Genomic DNA, 17,499 nt, shown 5'->3' on the forward strand with positions numbered 1-17,499 from the left:
TTGTAATAGAATACACATACTCGTAAATAAATGTAAATAAAATAACCTGGACGAGGTTATATTGTCTATTTCAAGAAAGTGTTTATTTTAAGAAAGGGATTCTTAAAATAAACTACATAAGTAAACAATTATTCTAAAATTGTAGTGACTAGGTAACAATAGTTCTAGGTAAAAATGTGGCGACACAACACAAGGGCAATATATCAAATTTATTATACCTTTTTAGTAGCAATAGAGCTCGCTGTGAAAGAGTTCGTCCAGGGAAGTACTGCCACCTTACCTGTTTCTGCCGCCAAGCAGTAATATTAGCGTTACTGCGTTCCGGTTTTGAAGGGCAAGGGTGCTGGTGAAATTACAGGCATACAGGACTTGTCCACTTATGTCTCAGGGTGACGGGCTCAGTGACTGTGCCCCTCAGATCTTTGCAATTTAAAGCTCTGAGTGGCACTGTAACTGTTATGGACAGGCGTGGAACTTACCATCAGGTGCAAGACTTGTTCGTCCCGTCACTTGATATTATAATTTAAAAAAAACCTATTATGAATTGAGTTATTTTAAATATGTATTTCTAGCAGTATATGTATGTGACCATTACTGTGTTCCGGTCTTGAAGGGTAAATGGGCTGGTGAAACTACAGGCACGTGTCAACTTTATAATTCAAGGTGACGGGTGCGGTGGTAGTGTCCCCTCAGGTCTTTGCAATTTAGAGCTCTGAATGGCATTGAAACTATTATTCACCAACACGCGTGTTGCTTACTGTCGTCCCGTCACTTGTGTTCGTAAAAAGTTACATTATATACGATGAATAGGACAATAGCGTGAGAGGAGTAATTCTATCCATACAGCCCCAATTTTAATTATGAAACGTTATATAATGGACCTAAAACTATTCACAGTAGAATGTATTTCTTTACTTCACCAGTAGCAGGTAAGTGAACCACTGAAGCTTCACGACGAACACCAACCCTAACAAACAAAAATACGTATTTTTATACATTAGCAAGATACAGTTAAAATGTAATATTCACCGTGTAAGACTCAGTACTTTCAATAATAGCAGTAAATAGTGACTGTTCTTCCCGTTCTTATAACCATCGTATTTGCATTTCGGTAACTTTTCAGATTTGACACCCAAAGGATTTTTTGCTGGTAAAACGAGTAAAAATGTCAATTACGCTGATTTCGCTTAACAACAAAACTGAAATAACATTTAAAAAAATCGCTTATAAGAGAGTAATAGCGCGGCTTGTATGTGTGCGCGACCACCGCGCGCTGGGTAGGGACGCACACATTCGCGTAATAATGAAAGGCGCGTTGGAACGACCAGTATCATGCAACGCAAGTGCATCGCAAGATTATGCGAATGTGTGCGTCTGTACATTGCGCACACAGATACAAGCCGCGCTGCTACGTTTAATGGACTTGTCTTACTAAACTGTGTTATTATGGCCCTGTCCATAATTCACCGAATCTTTAAAATACGACACAACGAACGAATTTTCAATAAATTATATAAATCTTCTGGCTTGTAACTTTAGATAAGAACATCTTATTAAATTACATATTAAATCATCAACATTCCTTTACTAAACTTATCTGTATTCACATTGCATTCATTTAACTGCCTCCGTGGCCGAACGGTTACCATACCGGACTGCCACGCAGAGGTCCCCGGGTTCGATTCCCGGGCCGGGAGAAATATTTGTATGGCCTACATTTATTTCTCTCGTGAGTTTGGGTGTAATTTGTGGTTGTCTATGTGTGTGTCCATGGCACCCGCGACACAGGGTTTCCCTAGTGTGGGGCTATGTTGAGTGTGTGCGTTATTATTATTATTATTATTATTATTATTATAGGCGTTGTTACATTCGTTAACATTTTGTTTAAAAAAAATTGGATCCGGTACTCCACTCTAATCCTAATTCTTGAAATTCGTTACCATCTAGTCCAAAATCAAACTTCTCGTAATCATTATACTCTATTTAAAGTACAGTTTCCCCCCAAGCCGTCCTTAAAACCACCCCGCTTTCGTCGAGATAGAGATAATCGTTTTGCACTCCAAAGTGCACCCGGCTCATCGATCAGTTATCAAATTAAAGAATATTAATAGATGAATAATCTTTGTTGACGTCGCAGAATTCCTATTCTTATTTCCTTCAAATTAATTGAAAACTACAATACTTCTTCATACTTTAACATCTACATAAAACAAAACCCATTCAAGGCACTCAATGAATTTAAATTATCGAGTTCTTAGGTTTTAAAATAGAAATTACTAAAAAACTTATTACACCACCAGCAAAGGGTAAAAGGTTAGTGATTCGTAACTCCAAAATAGCGCTGAATAAATATAATAAATCTAATCATTAAATCAGTATCAGGCATAGAAGTTTCTTCCGTGGAAATTTTATAAATCTAATATAAAAAAAAATAGCAATTATATCAACAAATGGGGTGCACGAAAGGAGCTTCCCAGCAAGACGTACCATTCCTTTCATATACGTGAGCAACAATCGGTGAATACCTTACTTTGATTGACAAATCCTATCACCACGATAGCATTATTAGTATATGCCATCGTACAATAAAAAGAAGATTGGTATAGTTATCTGGCACATTATTATTATTCGTGCTAAAGAGGGCGATATTCAAGGAGGTTCTACTAAATCTTTTACTAAACGATGATATGAAAGAAAGAAGAAAGAAAGAAAAGTATTTTGTTTGGTAAACTTATGACAAAATATATAAAACAGGATGATAACAAAAATAAAATAATCTTATGATAAAGCACAAAATAAAAGAATTACATTTAAAAGTTACCAAAATGGTCACCGCTCAGCTTTTTGTAACAAGACGTGTGAAAACACCTTAATAAATAACAAAGATGATATCGCTTCATCCAAGCTGATAAAATAATTAAAAAATATATCAATAGATTTCACTAGGCGTAAATCAAAACTTAAATGCAAATCAAAAAGTAAAATAGCATGCTATAAAAAGGGGTGTACGTGTTGAGTAGGTGGGATGTAATAAAACCATTTGTATCAATTACCTACGCCAAAAATGAGTGCAACTCAACCTTTGCCCGCGGAATGACAAAAATATTTTTCAGTAATATTTGTCAAAAATTAAATAGAAACTGAAAAGTTACCTTTCAAAACGGGAGGTATTGAACATGTACAGACGGATCTTATTCCGTTGCTATGGAGGCGATAGTCGATATATATAAAAAGTGCTTAATATTATTTTTATGTTGATACTAGCTGTTGACTGTACATTGATCTCTCCAAAGAATACGAATAAAAAACATAAGTTCGTTCAAATTTCACATAAATGAGGAGGATCAAAAATGGCTAGATTTTCTTTTGTTACAAAGGCTGGGCCCAGAAGTGAGATGTATGACAATTGATTATGATTCAACTTTACCTATATGAATCTTTTATCTTATAAAGATGATTTCATTGTACGCAACGAAAAAAATCGGGACAGCAGAAGTTGGTCAAATTTAATAAAATATTTTTCATCCAAAATGAATAAAATTTAGTAATATTTTTGTAATGCTCAGACTCAGTTTCTTACAAGAATGATTTAATTGTATTGGAAGAAAAGAATCGGAACAGCAAGAAGTGGTCAAATTTAATAAAATGTTATTCATTTTGTATAAAAAAATCTTTTTATTGAATTTGACCAACTACTGCTGTTCCGATTTTTTTCTTACAGTACAATAAAATGACCCTTACATAAAACGAAGCCTATCCGGATTTGGAAAAAAAAATGGTCAATTTTATTCATTTTGTATGAAAAACATTTGATATTTAATTAAAGCAACTTCTGCTGTCTCGATTTTTCGTCTCATACAATGAAATATGAAACAGAGTCGATCAGCACTAAAAAAGTTTTGATAAATTTTATTCATTTTTATGAACAACTCACATATTATGTTTAAAATGGTCTTACAAAGCTCTTTAATTTGATACCTATCAGAATGAAATTCAAAATTTCTTTCGATTGTATAAACAAGACCACCATTTACATATAATTTACCCAGTCCTGAAAACAACGCATATCCCGAAAAGCAATTTCCATAAAAAGTTCCGATTCAACGAGACGCGATGTGTATGTGCGCGTTTGCGTCCATCAGTGACGTCCCACGCGGTTATATAGTTGCCGGCGCAGGAACTTCATAAATAGTCGCTACCAAGACACGTTCAGTGTCTTAAGTACAACATACAGCCATCTGTGTTATTTTGTGCCGGGTTTGAAGGAGCCGGGTGTTATCTACTAAAGGTAGGCTTTACTTTGTTTAATGTAGTATTGACGAATAGTAGGTTTCTTAATTCACTTATATTTTTTCTTATTTCCATGTCTTAAATAGATATTTACTATTAATATTAGAAAGTAATTGAACGATTTATTTTTCATATTTTTCAACCAAATCTCATAGGTTGTTTGTCAATTGTTTTTATCATCCGTATCTATTTTAAAATCCTGTATCAATCGTAATTTTAATGTAATAACTTAAGATTACTATTTACTAAGTGTTAAAATCGTGTACAATCTCAAACTTAAACATCAGGCATTGATGTACTTATCACCTATGTAATATGAGATGGTCTTGTATATAATCTAATAATCAGCAAATTTTATGTGCTATACATTTTTTCTACATTCCTTTGTTCAAAACTTACGTGTCACAATTGACAGCTAAATAAAATTAATTTAATGCAATTTGGGAACAGTTCTGTAGTGCAAGAATGAACCCTCATAAGACTCGCCACAGCTCTTAAAACTATTTAAAATCCATATTACAGACATTCTACAACCACTTTAGTAACTAGAAATAGATATATGTATTATAATAGAACATTAGACTCAATTATTTTAAATACATCTTATTTTTAAACGATTTCAAAAAGGAGGAGGTTCTTAATACGCCAGCGTGTTTTTTTGGATGTATGTTTCGCGTTAACTCCGAATTCACGAACCGATTTTCATGATTCTCGTTTTTGGTTGTTTTTGGTTTTTGCTTGAAAAAATGTATCACGTATGTTACATGATAACTCCATGCCGATGTGTGAACCGATTTTGATGATTCTTTTTGTTGAAAAGAGAGTACCTCAGTGTGGTCCCATTTAAATTTGAAGAAAACATTCCACCTCTAAGGGTGGCAAACTAGGGGATGAATCCGGTTTCGCGCACTTTCCGGTAACCGATTTCAATAAAACTTGGCAAATAGATGTAATCAAACTTTTGAGGTCGATTTTTTTAGTACTTTTTACTGAGATTATTATATATTCTAATTCCTTTTCTATGTTTGATTAAATGATACATAAATATTAAAACGTAACCGTAATGTAACGTATAACGCTATATATAATCCGTAATAAGAGTCGTTACAGGACAGGCCAGCCTAATGTGGAGCCAACTTTAAATCATTGCACAGTGATTTCAGAAATAGCATTACGTTCGCAATGCATGTAATGTTAAAAGGTATAATGAGAAATAAAACTATTTTTGTCGGATCTAAATCGCGTATATTTGTTTTTTCTCAGCCCTTTGAGCCCTTTAGTGGCCCCGAAACATTTGTTTTACATAAAAAATATAGTTTAATTTTCCATGTCTAACAATCACGAAAACCTAAGAACTCGATTCATATCGAGAATAGCGGACTGTGTCAAAAGCACCATTTTCTTTTCAGAAAGATGATAAAAAAATTACTGAGACGTATCTGGCACGCAAAGAAAACCATCCTCATATAATTTTTTAAGCACTGGAAACCTCGGTGTCTTTTTCATAACAAAATTTAGCACATTTTGAATGCAGCTGTGCAAAAAAAAACTCAAAAGTGAACTATTATGAATTTGAGCGACCATTCTTGAAAAGCAGCGACATAATGTTAATTTAGCGTAAACTTGTTTCTAGAAATTTCGTACTGATTTTTTTAATTCGTGGTGCCAAATAAACGTATTGCTTATCTCTTTATTATTATTTATACAACTTATATCTAAGTACGGTGTCCGTACGTATCACACGAATTTAAAATGTAGAGTAGATAGCGACATCTACAAATATTTGTATACTGAATGCAACTTTGTCATGTATTTGCTAGGATACAGAGGTGTATTTGCCGTACAAAATTGTCAAATATTTTACGTATCCGCTAGTGACAACTGTCACTATAAACTCATGATAGAGCTTAGAGAATGAAAAAATATTGATAGAGGCATTGTTATGAAATACGTGACAAATTTCATAACTATCATAACGCTTCTCGTAATGCATCTCATTGCAGCAATATTGCACAGCAGGCACGTCGCAGATAATGCTCTTTCTAAAAAAAAACAAATGCGTGTGATTTGCACCTTATCCATCTAGTATACGTTTGATCGTGCTGTTTTACGTAATAATGGATTCTTCATTCAAAACTCATGGACATATTTATTAGTCGACTTCAAAAGGAGGAGGTTCACAATTCGACTGATTCTTATTTTGTATGTTACGTAGTAACTCGGTATTTGTGAACCGATTTTGATGAAACTTTTTTTGTTGAAAGCCTCAGTAGTGGTCCCATTTAAATTTTAAAAAATATTCCATCTCTAAGGGTGGCAAACTACAACAACAATAGGTATACTAACTATAACAAAAAACAATAGGTATAATTCCGCTAACTTTTGTGGTACTCTGTACAGAAATTATATGGAACACTAAAGAAAGGTTGAATTATGATAACAACAAACCAACGTTTCGGGCCCTTTACAGGTCCAAGGGTCACGGTGAACTGGACCTGTAAAGGGCCAAAACCGTTGATTTGTTTGAAAAATCATTGTTTCATTCAAATCATGAACATTGTTACCATAATTCAACCATTTTTTGCGTTCCTCCATTATATAAACAGATTCATTTAAATACGTACGGACGGCAACAGAGCAAGCTACACGTTGACGGATCTTGTTCTATTCATTTTATATACGTGATATTCGGATAACAGTGTATTACAGCTTGATGTGCTGTTGACTATACACATTTATTCACATTAACATTATGTAGATGAGATAGCTCAATCTTCCATCATTGCTCGTGTGGCTTACGCTTACGGCTAACGTTGGTTTGTTAAAAAACAAATATACGCGATTTAGATCCAAAAATAAAAATTTCATTCCGTATGTATAACAATCACGAAAACCTACGAACAACATATGTTAAAATGTACCTGTTTTTTGAATTGACTCCAAGTTTTCGCAACTCAGTGTCCAGTTATGTGACGATAATGACGAAACTCGCTCCCTCACACGCTATAGAAATTGACTTTATTTTACAAGTTCACGTAATGCAGTGTTAAGCGTACTAGAAAATAACCACGGTCAACTAATAGTAAATAAATAATAATAACGCACACACTCAACATAGCCCCACACTAGGGAAACCCTGTGTCGCGTGTGCCATGGACACACACATAGACAACCACAAATTATACCCAAACTCACGAGAGAAATAAATGTAGGCCATACAAATATTTCTCCCGGCCCGGGAATCGAACCCGGTGACCTCTGCGTGGCAGTCCGGTATGGCAACTGATCGGCCACGGAGGCAGTTAAAAACAATAAAAAATAAAAGGGTCAAACTGGCCACTACATGAGATATCTTTAGAAATCTATTTTTCACTTTAAAGGTAAGTAAGTACAGTACAGTTTTTTATTTCTTTTAACGTACACACTCATAGCCCCGCACTAGGGAGACTGTGTCGCAAGAGCCATGGACACACACATAGACAACCACTAATTACACTCAAACTCACGAGATAAATTTATTAAGGCTATACAAATATTTCTCCCGGTCCGAGAATCGAACGCGGGACCTCTGCATGGCAGACCAGTATGGTAACCGTTAGGTCACAGAGGCAGTTTAAATGGCCTGTGTCGTATTTGCTTACATTTAAAAAAGATGCCGACTCTAATATTTTCCTTAAGTGCACGTTCGAATGTACATGGGTTAAGGTGGATATATTTCACAACAATCAGGCAAGACCGTGAAAATATGTCTTGATTTAAAAACCTTGAAAACACCTGTAAAAGTTTGTTTATACTTTCAATTGTGACGACCTAGTTTTTGCGAGAAACTACGTTATTATCCTCCAAATTATATGTATCAAGGGTCTTTTTAATTATTTCAATTTGGTATAATGCATACCGGTACTAGATGACGAGTGGCAGTGTAAGATAAAACCAAATATGGTTTTCGTATCTTCGTACAATTATGCAAATGTAACCTCTGTAATGATAATCCTCAATGTAATGATACAAAAGGTACCAATCATAAAGAAAAATCTGGTAAGATCTGGTAATAATAATAATAACGTACACACTCAATATAAATAGTAATATTCAGTCATATATAGTATAGTTGCAATATTAAATATGTTTGCTATAGAAAATATTTTATGTAGGTTAAATATTTTATAATTACAATTTTTGGCTTTAAGTGATACAAAAACATGCACAATTGTTTCTTTTCGGTATGAGAAAACCGCGGGAGAACCATGTTTTCTGTAAATCCAATGTTTAAGTTACATTTCCTTTTGTCTACACTTTGTATAAATAACACTTAATAGACACAGTCGTGTAAAACAACAACTTTGAGTCAGTTATACTATCATCCTGTTATTCCCATTTCTACAATTTAAGAGCTTTGTGACACATGCCTATTAATTGCGCTAAGATTGAATTGTATCACTGAATTAGTGAGATTTGACATGCGTAATCAATTCATACCCCGTCAACTAATTCTATTAATAGTCAGAGACCTATTAATATTTTTTTGAATTGATATTCAATTATTTTTTATGTGAAATTACTCCACTAGTTCAAACAAAGATCAAACACTCAGAAATTCCGGATTCGAAGCGATGTCTTCTAGCATACCGTGTCAAGCGCTATACCACAACCAAGCCACGGAACGAACCAGCGAATCTCATGAATTTTTCTACGTGTTTTGTTGTCGTATCTTTGCATTTGGGTTTTCAACTCAAAGATATAATTATCTTAAACTATGTATGCGCTTTATGTTTTACTAAGCACGTCAATCACACAGCTTAAAAGAATTTTTTTTGTTTCCATAATTATAATGCCAGAATTATCCATAGCACAAATGTGATTTACAGTAATTTAAAAAGAAATCGTAATTGCACATCACATTTTAAATTTCTAGAAACATTTAGAAGTATCAGATTGAAGTGAACGTATTCATGTTTTTATTAAACAATGTTTAATAATATACAAAATAGAACTTCAAGTTAAAAGTCGTTCAGACAGGGCTCCAAACTTTTTCATTACTACATACCATAACGTAATCTAGGATATATGAAAAATTTTGTTAGAATTTACAAATATACTAACTCTGGAGATTACTTTACATCTTGTATCAATATAAAAATAAATGAGCCAACGACACTTTGTATTGTCGCATTTTCATACTAAGTATAGTAGTTTTCATACTAAGTAGAGTAGAGTAATTTATTTCATACTATCAATGCTGTGACATTACAATTATTAAAAATACAATGTCAAGGGATAAAATTGATCGTCAGTAATGCAAACAATAATAACGAATATAAAATAAAGTAGTATAACTACTACTTGTCTAAATACAACGAAGTCAAGTAAATTACAATTGTTTCAAAAGAAACTCATCGACAAAAGGAGTTTTAGTCGGGTGTTATATCATAAATTCTATAATACAAGTATCATAATAGGGGTAATAAGGTAGTAAGTATCCTGAATTAAGATCATTATTGACCATGTAAGTATTATTCATACAGAAGCCGCGACCACGGGATCTGTATGGGATCAGTAAAGGGTTCGAAAAGTTGCTTCGTTTGAAAAACATACGTGATTTAAAACCGAAAAAGAAATAGTTTCATAATCCAATGAGATTATTATATTCATGAAATTATTAATTGCTGCGAATGTAAATTAGTTAAGCACACTTACAAAATAATTCATTATTAAACCCAACTTACACAAATATAATTATTTAAAGTCACAATCCTCCTTTAGATATATTATCGTGTACAACAGTGCGTACCTACGTACTAATCATCTAGGACGTTGCTGTATATACAATATTATACTTGTTTACCTAAACAGGAGTATATTTGTTAACAACCAGTTTCCGCGGTCATTATAAAATAGAAGGAGTACATATGTAGCGCAAGGGCAATTTTATAGACTAGTTTACATGACATTGCTATGCAATGGTTATATTCACACTTAAATTATAGAGGAAGTTCCAAGTTAACTAGAATATAACGCCTTTTGGGTTATTCACGGAAAAGCATTCAAAAACATAACATTTTGTAACTATTGTTTATTGTGTAGCATTTATTTATTCAACATTTTCGAACATAAAACACACAAGTGTTTGTATTTACAATTAACATGTCACACGTCCTAGAAACGCACAGTGTCCCAAACAATTTTGGTACCAGAGTCACGGTGTCTCTGACGTGCAACTAGTTTCATCCATTATTAAAAAAATATACAAATTAACAAAAAAATTAAAGCAAAAAATTACCAAAAATGTTTAGGATCGTGTGTTTCTAGGACGCATGACAAGTTAATATAAGGTATAGGTATCTTGGATTGGATATAGTAATTTTTTTTGAATATCATGTTTTTTATACCCATGACATTAATCTTTTTTTTTTTTTTTGTGAAAACATTTCACTGACTTGTTATTATCTTTGGTACAAATATCGAACAAACACAAAGTGTTATTAAGATCGAAGGAATTTTTTATTCCTTTCGATCCAATAACAACAACTACCTGAATTTTAATTTATTCTTCATAAATTGTTTATTAGTATGTAATTTTTCATTGGCAGGTTAAAAAATTGCCAAAAGATGACCGTCACGCCGGAGAACGTCGTGGCCCAAAGTGGCACCTGGGGCGCCACCAGCTTATTCTATATACTGCTGGTGCCAACTATAATACTCTGGTACGCATACTGGAGGATGTCGCGCCGACACATGTACGCTCTGGCCGAGAAGATTGGGGGCCCTAAGGGAGTACCCATTTTGGGAAACGCGCTGTATTTCACCGGTGGTTCACATGGTACGTACCATACATATACGAAACGACAATTACCTGAAAAGACGTATACATGTTGCAAGTATCGTTGTTAGAATCACAGATACTACTAACTAATTCAGTGCATTTTAGCTACTTGGGTAGGGTCGATAGTCATACAGAGTCGACCAACTCTTAGATAACAATCATGTTTGTGAAAGTAGAGCGCAAAAGTGGTGTAACTCACATAAAATTTTCTTCTACAACATTACTTTAAATGATATTAAAGTACATAATTATTTTATATTTGGATTCTCTTTTGATGTACAAAAAGATTATTAATTAAATATTGTTTATACTTGAAGATAGTACGCAATAATGCACGCACTCATAAGAGTCTATGCACGAGAGAAACCCTGTGTCGCAAGTGCCATGAACACACACTCATAGACAGCCAGAAATTACACCCAAACTCACGAGAGAAATAAATGTAAGCTATACAAATATATCTCCCGGCCCGGGACTCAAACGTCAGGACCTCTGCGTAGCAGACCAGTATGGTAACCGTTTGGCCACAGAGGCAGTTTAATTAATTTAATTATGCTTTAGTATCATTTATAGTGTAGAAAAAAAATTAACGTGGGTTACACTACTTTAGCGCTGATAGCCTCATCTTCAAGAATAGTGGCTCTGACCAAAATAATTTCTATTAGTCTATTATGCAGATCATTCAGAATATGCCAAATTTCATTGTGAAAAAGGCACACCGAGCTTTTTATTGGTTATATATAATTGTATAAACAAGTGACAACATAGAGGTGTAGGATTGGTCGTGACACGTTATACATGCTTCCGTTGTTTCTGAACCATTTTCCTGATCAATTATGTTGATTTTGAGAAAGACCACTGATCTAGAAAACCATCGAAACATAAATTAAACACCTACGTGTACTTCAAACTTAACATATTCAACGAAGTTACTTGACGCAAGCAAATTGAATGTTAATTGACAATTAACAATTAACGACATCACTATTCGTGTACTTCATTTGACGTAAGTCCGGGTAATTAACAATTAAAATTTTAATTGTGCTACGACTGAAAATCTAAATCTACCTATCTACCAATACTACCAATCACGTAAACATGGGTACTGTCATTTGATTGACTATGACTGTTTACTAACATGAACTTGCTAATAATGAATGCTTCAAGGACCCCTTACCTTTTGTGTTTCAAATTAAAGTATAATCTAATCCTCATCACAAGCATATAGGAAAAATTGATTCGTCATGCTTCGCTTCATCATAAAATAATAATCAAAACCTTAATAATCCTTTTAAAGAAATAGGTCAAAAGATTTTAATAGCAGTAGACCTCCTTCTAAAAGTTTGTCCAGAGAGGTACTACCACCTTGGTTATTTTTGCCGCCAAGCAGTAACGTGGGCATTACTGTATTAGAGTTTTGAAAGGTTACGGTGCCGGTATAATATGTCTCAGGGTGACGGGCGTAGTGGCAGTGCCCCACAAATCTTTAAAAATGACTGTATTAAATACCTTCTCTAGTACCTAAACACGCAATTGTTTCCTGGGATAGATATGTTATTCATATCTAAATTAAACGATTTTTAATTTACCTCTATTTATTTGTTTTTTTTTCTAATCCCAGCATTTTGTTACAGATATATTTAAGACCATAATAGCAAAGAGTAACGAGTTTGATAACGAGGCAGTAGTCAAGCTATGGATTGGACCTCGTCTTTTAATTTTCTTGTACGACCCCCGTGACGTTGAGCTCATCTTGAGCAGCCACGTTCACATCGATAAGGCAGAAGACTATAGATTCTTCCAGCCTTGGCTTGGCAATGGACTTCTCATCAGTACTGGTATAAAATTTGAAATATTTTTAAACATTTTTGTAAAAATCGTCTTAATTAGAAAAGGGAGTTTTTATGTATTTCATACATAGTTGCACATAACCTGACTTAAATTGGCATGCAACAGTTTCTTTTGATATTCTAATTTTATTCTTTAGGCCAGAAATGGCGCTCGCATCGCAAACTGATCGCGCCCACTTTCCACTTGAATGTCCTGAAGAGCTTCATCGACCTGTTTAATGCTAATTCCCGCGCAGTCGTTAACAAACTCAAGAAGGAATCTGGAGTTTTCGACGCTCACGACTACATGAGCGAATGCACCGTTGAAATTCTTCTAGGTATGTATGTATTTAATATCCAATAAAACAAGTCTTGTTTTATTTATACTTTTATTATCAATTTAAAGGACACCTATACAAGTGTTATTAATTTTGTTTTTTGTTCGGAGGTTCCTAGTAGATACTACTTTATCTTTTATTACCTATACAAATCCAAATACACAAAGGTCACCAATCCCTTCTGAAACTAACTATTGACGATTCATAAAATAGTCACGTCCACAATCCCTATCTACTCTTAATATAATAACTTATTTCAAGGTTTATAAATACTATTGAGGACCTCCATGGCATATTAAATATTTTTAATATTTGTATGAAAAACAAACAAAACCGCTACTTATTGTGCTTTAATAACCGACATATTTTATTATAAACCAGCTAAAGAACACAAAGAAACTTCACTGTAAAAAATATTAGTCATGCAAATGATGTGGTCAAGGCGATCAAATCCGTTTGATGTCTATAAGAATTAGACCAGACTTGTTCAAAATCTAAAAAGTGCACGAAAAAAATGTAGAATAAACAGCAATTTGAATTTCTAGTCACGTAGATAAAGGCTGGTGACAACACCGCCGGAACCTTCCATTGAGGCAAACGTAGAGTCGCGAATATACTTACTAGTATTACGACACTTAAAGATATACGTACGGTTGACTTTGCGACATATGATTATAAAATAATGTGTACCTTCAATGATAATTTAATTCCTAATAGATTACGTTGATTGGATGAGATGAAGGGAAGACGCAATAGTATTAGTCAAGAATAAGGACTACGTTTCTAACTGTTATTATTAAGCTATGCGAAAAAGATATTTTTCGCATAGCTTAATAATAACAGTTAGAAACTGGTTATGTAAGGAAAATGAAGGCAAATAGAGCGCAATATCGTAATTCGCGTACAGTACATATAATTTACTTAGGTAGACAATATGTAACCAATAAGAATCTGTTGAGTCACCATTGTTCGTGGAAAAATATGCAGTGAGTAGTAAAATTAGACGCATGTCGAGTTTGGCGACCCCCCACATACGCACGTAGCTTTAACTGCCAATACTCACCATCAATAGCTGATGGCACTTAAGAACCACTATTGTGTATTATGCAATTGTTTCCATTTCAATAGAGGTCAATAGCTTCTCTCCAATTGTAACTTAAATGTGCAATTTCGAAACCACCGATTCGTTTCAGAAACTGCTATGGGAGTTAGCAAGAGCACTCAGGACCAGAGTGGTTTCGAATATGCCATGGCTGTAATGAAAATGTGCGATATTCTGCACTTGAGACACACCAAGATTTGGCTGCGGCCGGAAAGTCTGTTCAAACTCACGTCATATGCCAAGAATCAAAGCAAACTCCTTGATATTATCCATGGCTTGACAAAGAAGGTACTTATAGAGTAATTTGAAAAGACCAATAATATTATTTGTTGTCACGTGGTCGGCGTAATTTGAGATCCTAACTATAGTGTGTTTAAAGGTTATCAAGAGGAAGAAGGAGGAACTGAAGAATGGCAAAACACCGACTAACCTGGCTGAGACTGCTGAATCTAACTCTACAGAAACTATTCCTAACAAAGTTACATCTGTCGAAGGTCTCTCCTTTGGTCAATCGGCTGGACTCAAGGACGATCTGGATGTTGAAGAAAATGACGTTGGTCAGAAGAAACGTCTTGCTTTCCTCGACTTACTTCTAGAAAGCTCTCAGAGTGGAGTTGTTATCTCAGACGAAGAAATTAAAGAGCAAGTTGACACTATCATGTTTGAGGGTCACGATACCACTGCCGCTGGTAGCAGCTTCTTCCTGTCTATGATGGGTATCCATAATGATATTCAAGACAAAGTTATTCAAGAACTCGACCAGATCTTCGGTGATTCAGATCGTCCTTGTACTTTCCAGGACACACTTGAGATGAAGTATCTCGAGAGGTGTCTCATGGAGACACTTAGGTTGTATCCACCAGTGCCAATCATCGCTCGTCATTTGAAACAGGACATTACTCTTCGTAAGTTATCTTAAATTCGACAAAAAAAATACAACATGTACCCTTGCTTCTCTACACAGAATTAACATGTCTTGTTTTTCCTTGGATAGCATCAAATGGCAAGACACTACCAGCGGGTTGCACAATCGTCATAGGTACATACAAACTACACCGTCGCGCGGACGTGTACCCGAACCCTGAAAAATTCGACCCTGACAATTTCCTACCCGAGCGTTCTGCCAACCGCCACTATTATGCATTCGTGCCATTCTCTGCTGGCCCTAGGAGTTGCGTCGGTAAGTATTAATTATCGAAAATTACACAAAAATTTAGTTCAAAGCTATTTGCCCTTCACTAACCACATTTGTTTGGTGTTAAGGCTATTTTTAAATAGATAACATTCTTGAACGTGTTTATTAGGTCGCAAATACGCCATGCTGAAACTCAAGATCATACTGTCGACCATCCTAAGAAACTTCCGCGTCCATTCCGACCTTACGGAGAAAGATTTCCAACTGCAGGCTGACATTATCCTCAAACGAGCTGAAGGTTTCAAGGTCCGCTTAGAACCCCGTAAAACAATGGCCAAGGCATACTAAGCCTCCTAATACTAGTACCTTTAATAATGTATACATTCTAGTATTAAGACAAATTGTGCTTGTGATACCTAGTAACATACTTACTGACTAAATATTGTTATTAAATATGTTAAGCATTGATGACATAATGGTGGTAGTACTTTGAACTCGGGATAGATGACGGTGCAAAGATTGCTATTTTCGCTCATTCACATTAAAGTATGTGACAAATTATATCTAGTTTATAAATAGATAAATGTTTGTATACTTACGATGAATGGATAATAAAATATTGGCGAACACGACAACTGTGCTTATTATTTGTTATTTATTGCCGAAGATGCAAGAATACAATTTTTGGGTAATTTCATTATAGCGATGTCACACGATACCTTGCGACGGCGTTGCGACGACGCTTTGTACTACCTACATAATAAATCAATCAGAACGACATACCACACAGTGTGCCACTGCACCTGCTCAGCAACTTAGTACGATGAAATCACAGCGACGAAGAAACGCCCTTGTGGCATCGCTCTTAGCCGTTGTCAATATAAAATGGTTGGAAATAAAAAAGTGGCTGCCCTAAATAGAAAACTCGTTGTAGGAGCACAAATTTGGCACAGCCTCATGTAAGCATAGTGCTGGACAATAAAAAGGGCTATTGGAATAATATAGAGGTAAACTAAGAAGTTTGTACTTGTTATTAAAGTATACCTACCACTGTGTAACTATCCGCTTGTCTTTTAAATTTAAATTGAATATCCTGAGACGGCGCTTCAGATACTAACGCTTCCAATAAACAAATTAATGAAATAGAATACAAAACTCAGGTACTGATTTAGATACCGACACAGGTTAATTGCTTAATAGGTTACCTTTATAGACAAAACAGTAAGAGCCCCATGCACATGGTGTATTTTTGACGCGCGTTAACACGATGCAAACGAGATTCAGTCACAGCCACTAAACCTTTGAAAACATTCCCAAATTTAGTGTGTCGCCGTAATTGCGCATTTGTGATACACAAGCCATCTGCGCATATAAAACATGCCATGTGCATATATGCACGGTTGCGGCGATAAAGACGCGCTGCAGTCGCCATTTTGATCAGCGACTCCTCAACAGTAATACAATGTCATCGGTCACATTACACCGCTTACATTAGCTTTGTTTTACTGCTTTAAAAAGGAAAAAAGTAAAATAAGCAACTCCATTGGATAGACAGACTCTTTTATTTGCGAAAGAAAACTGTGTGGGCATTTTAATATAAAGTTTAAAAATTTAGAGCAATACCGAAGACTAGCTGGTGCTCGCGACTTCGACTGCGTAGAATAAGTACTTCGAGTAGCTTTCTGTACTACATTAAATTTCAAAGTTATACTTTTATACAACTTGCACTCTGCAATCAATATTTTAGTATATTGAGATAAATAGACTACAAGACATTTTGATCCTTTCTTCTTCTTCTTTCTTCTTTCAGTCCTTGTAGTAGATCGGAGTTTTTCTTACGCGTTGAAGGACGAATATAAGCATATTGTTTCAGTACACATTTAAGAAGTCCATTTCCAATTTAAAACAAAAATCACAATTAATCTGTGAGGTAATGTTGACGGGACAATACCGCTGAAAATTAATATCGGTGTTTACGACAA

The 17,499-nt window shown here is 34.8% G+C and overlaps 1 protein-coding gene across 1 annotated transcript; it reads left to right on the top strand.

Annotated features, from left to right (window-relative positions):
• Positions 1-4,191: 4,191 nt before the first annotated feature.
• On the top strand, positions 4,192-15,950 carry LOC113235445 (cytochrome P450 4g15). The gene is made up of 8 exons (XM_026471128.1): positions 4,192-4,288; positions 10,881-11,110; positions 12,748-12,951; positions 13,101-13,280; positions 14,474-14,670; positions 14,762-15,287; positions 15,377-15,562; positions 15,687-15,950. Exons 2-8 carry the CDS (start codon positions 10,900-10,902, stop codon positions 15,863-15,865), a joined length of 1,683 nt encoding a protein of 560 aa, XP_026326913.1. The 5' UTR covers positions 4,192-4,288; positions 10,881-10,899; the 3' UTR covers positions 15,866-15,950.
• Positions 15,951-17,499: the final 1,549 nt, after the last annotated feature.

This window comes from Hyposmocoma kahamanoa, unplaced genomic scaffold, assembly GCF_003589595.1.
Source record: "Hyposmocoma kahamanoa isolate Upper Pololo Valley unplaced genomic scaffold, ASM358959v1 87, whole genome shotgun sequence".
NCBI lineage: Eukaryota > Metazoa > Arthropoda > Insecta > Lepidoptera > Cosmopterigidae > Hyposmocoma > Hyposmocoma kahamanoa.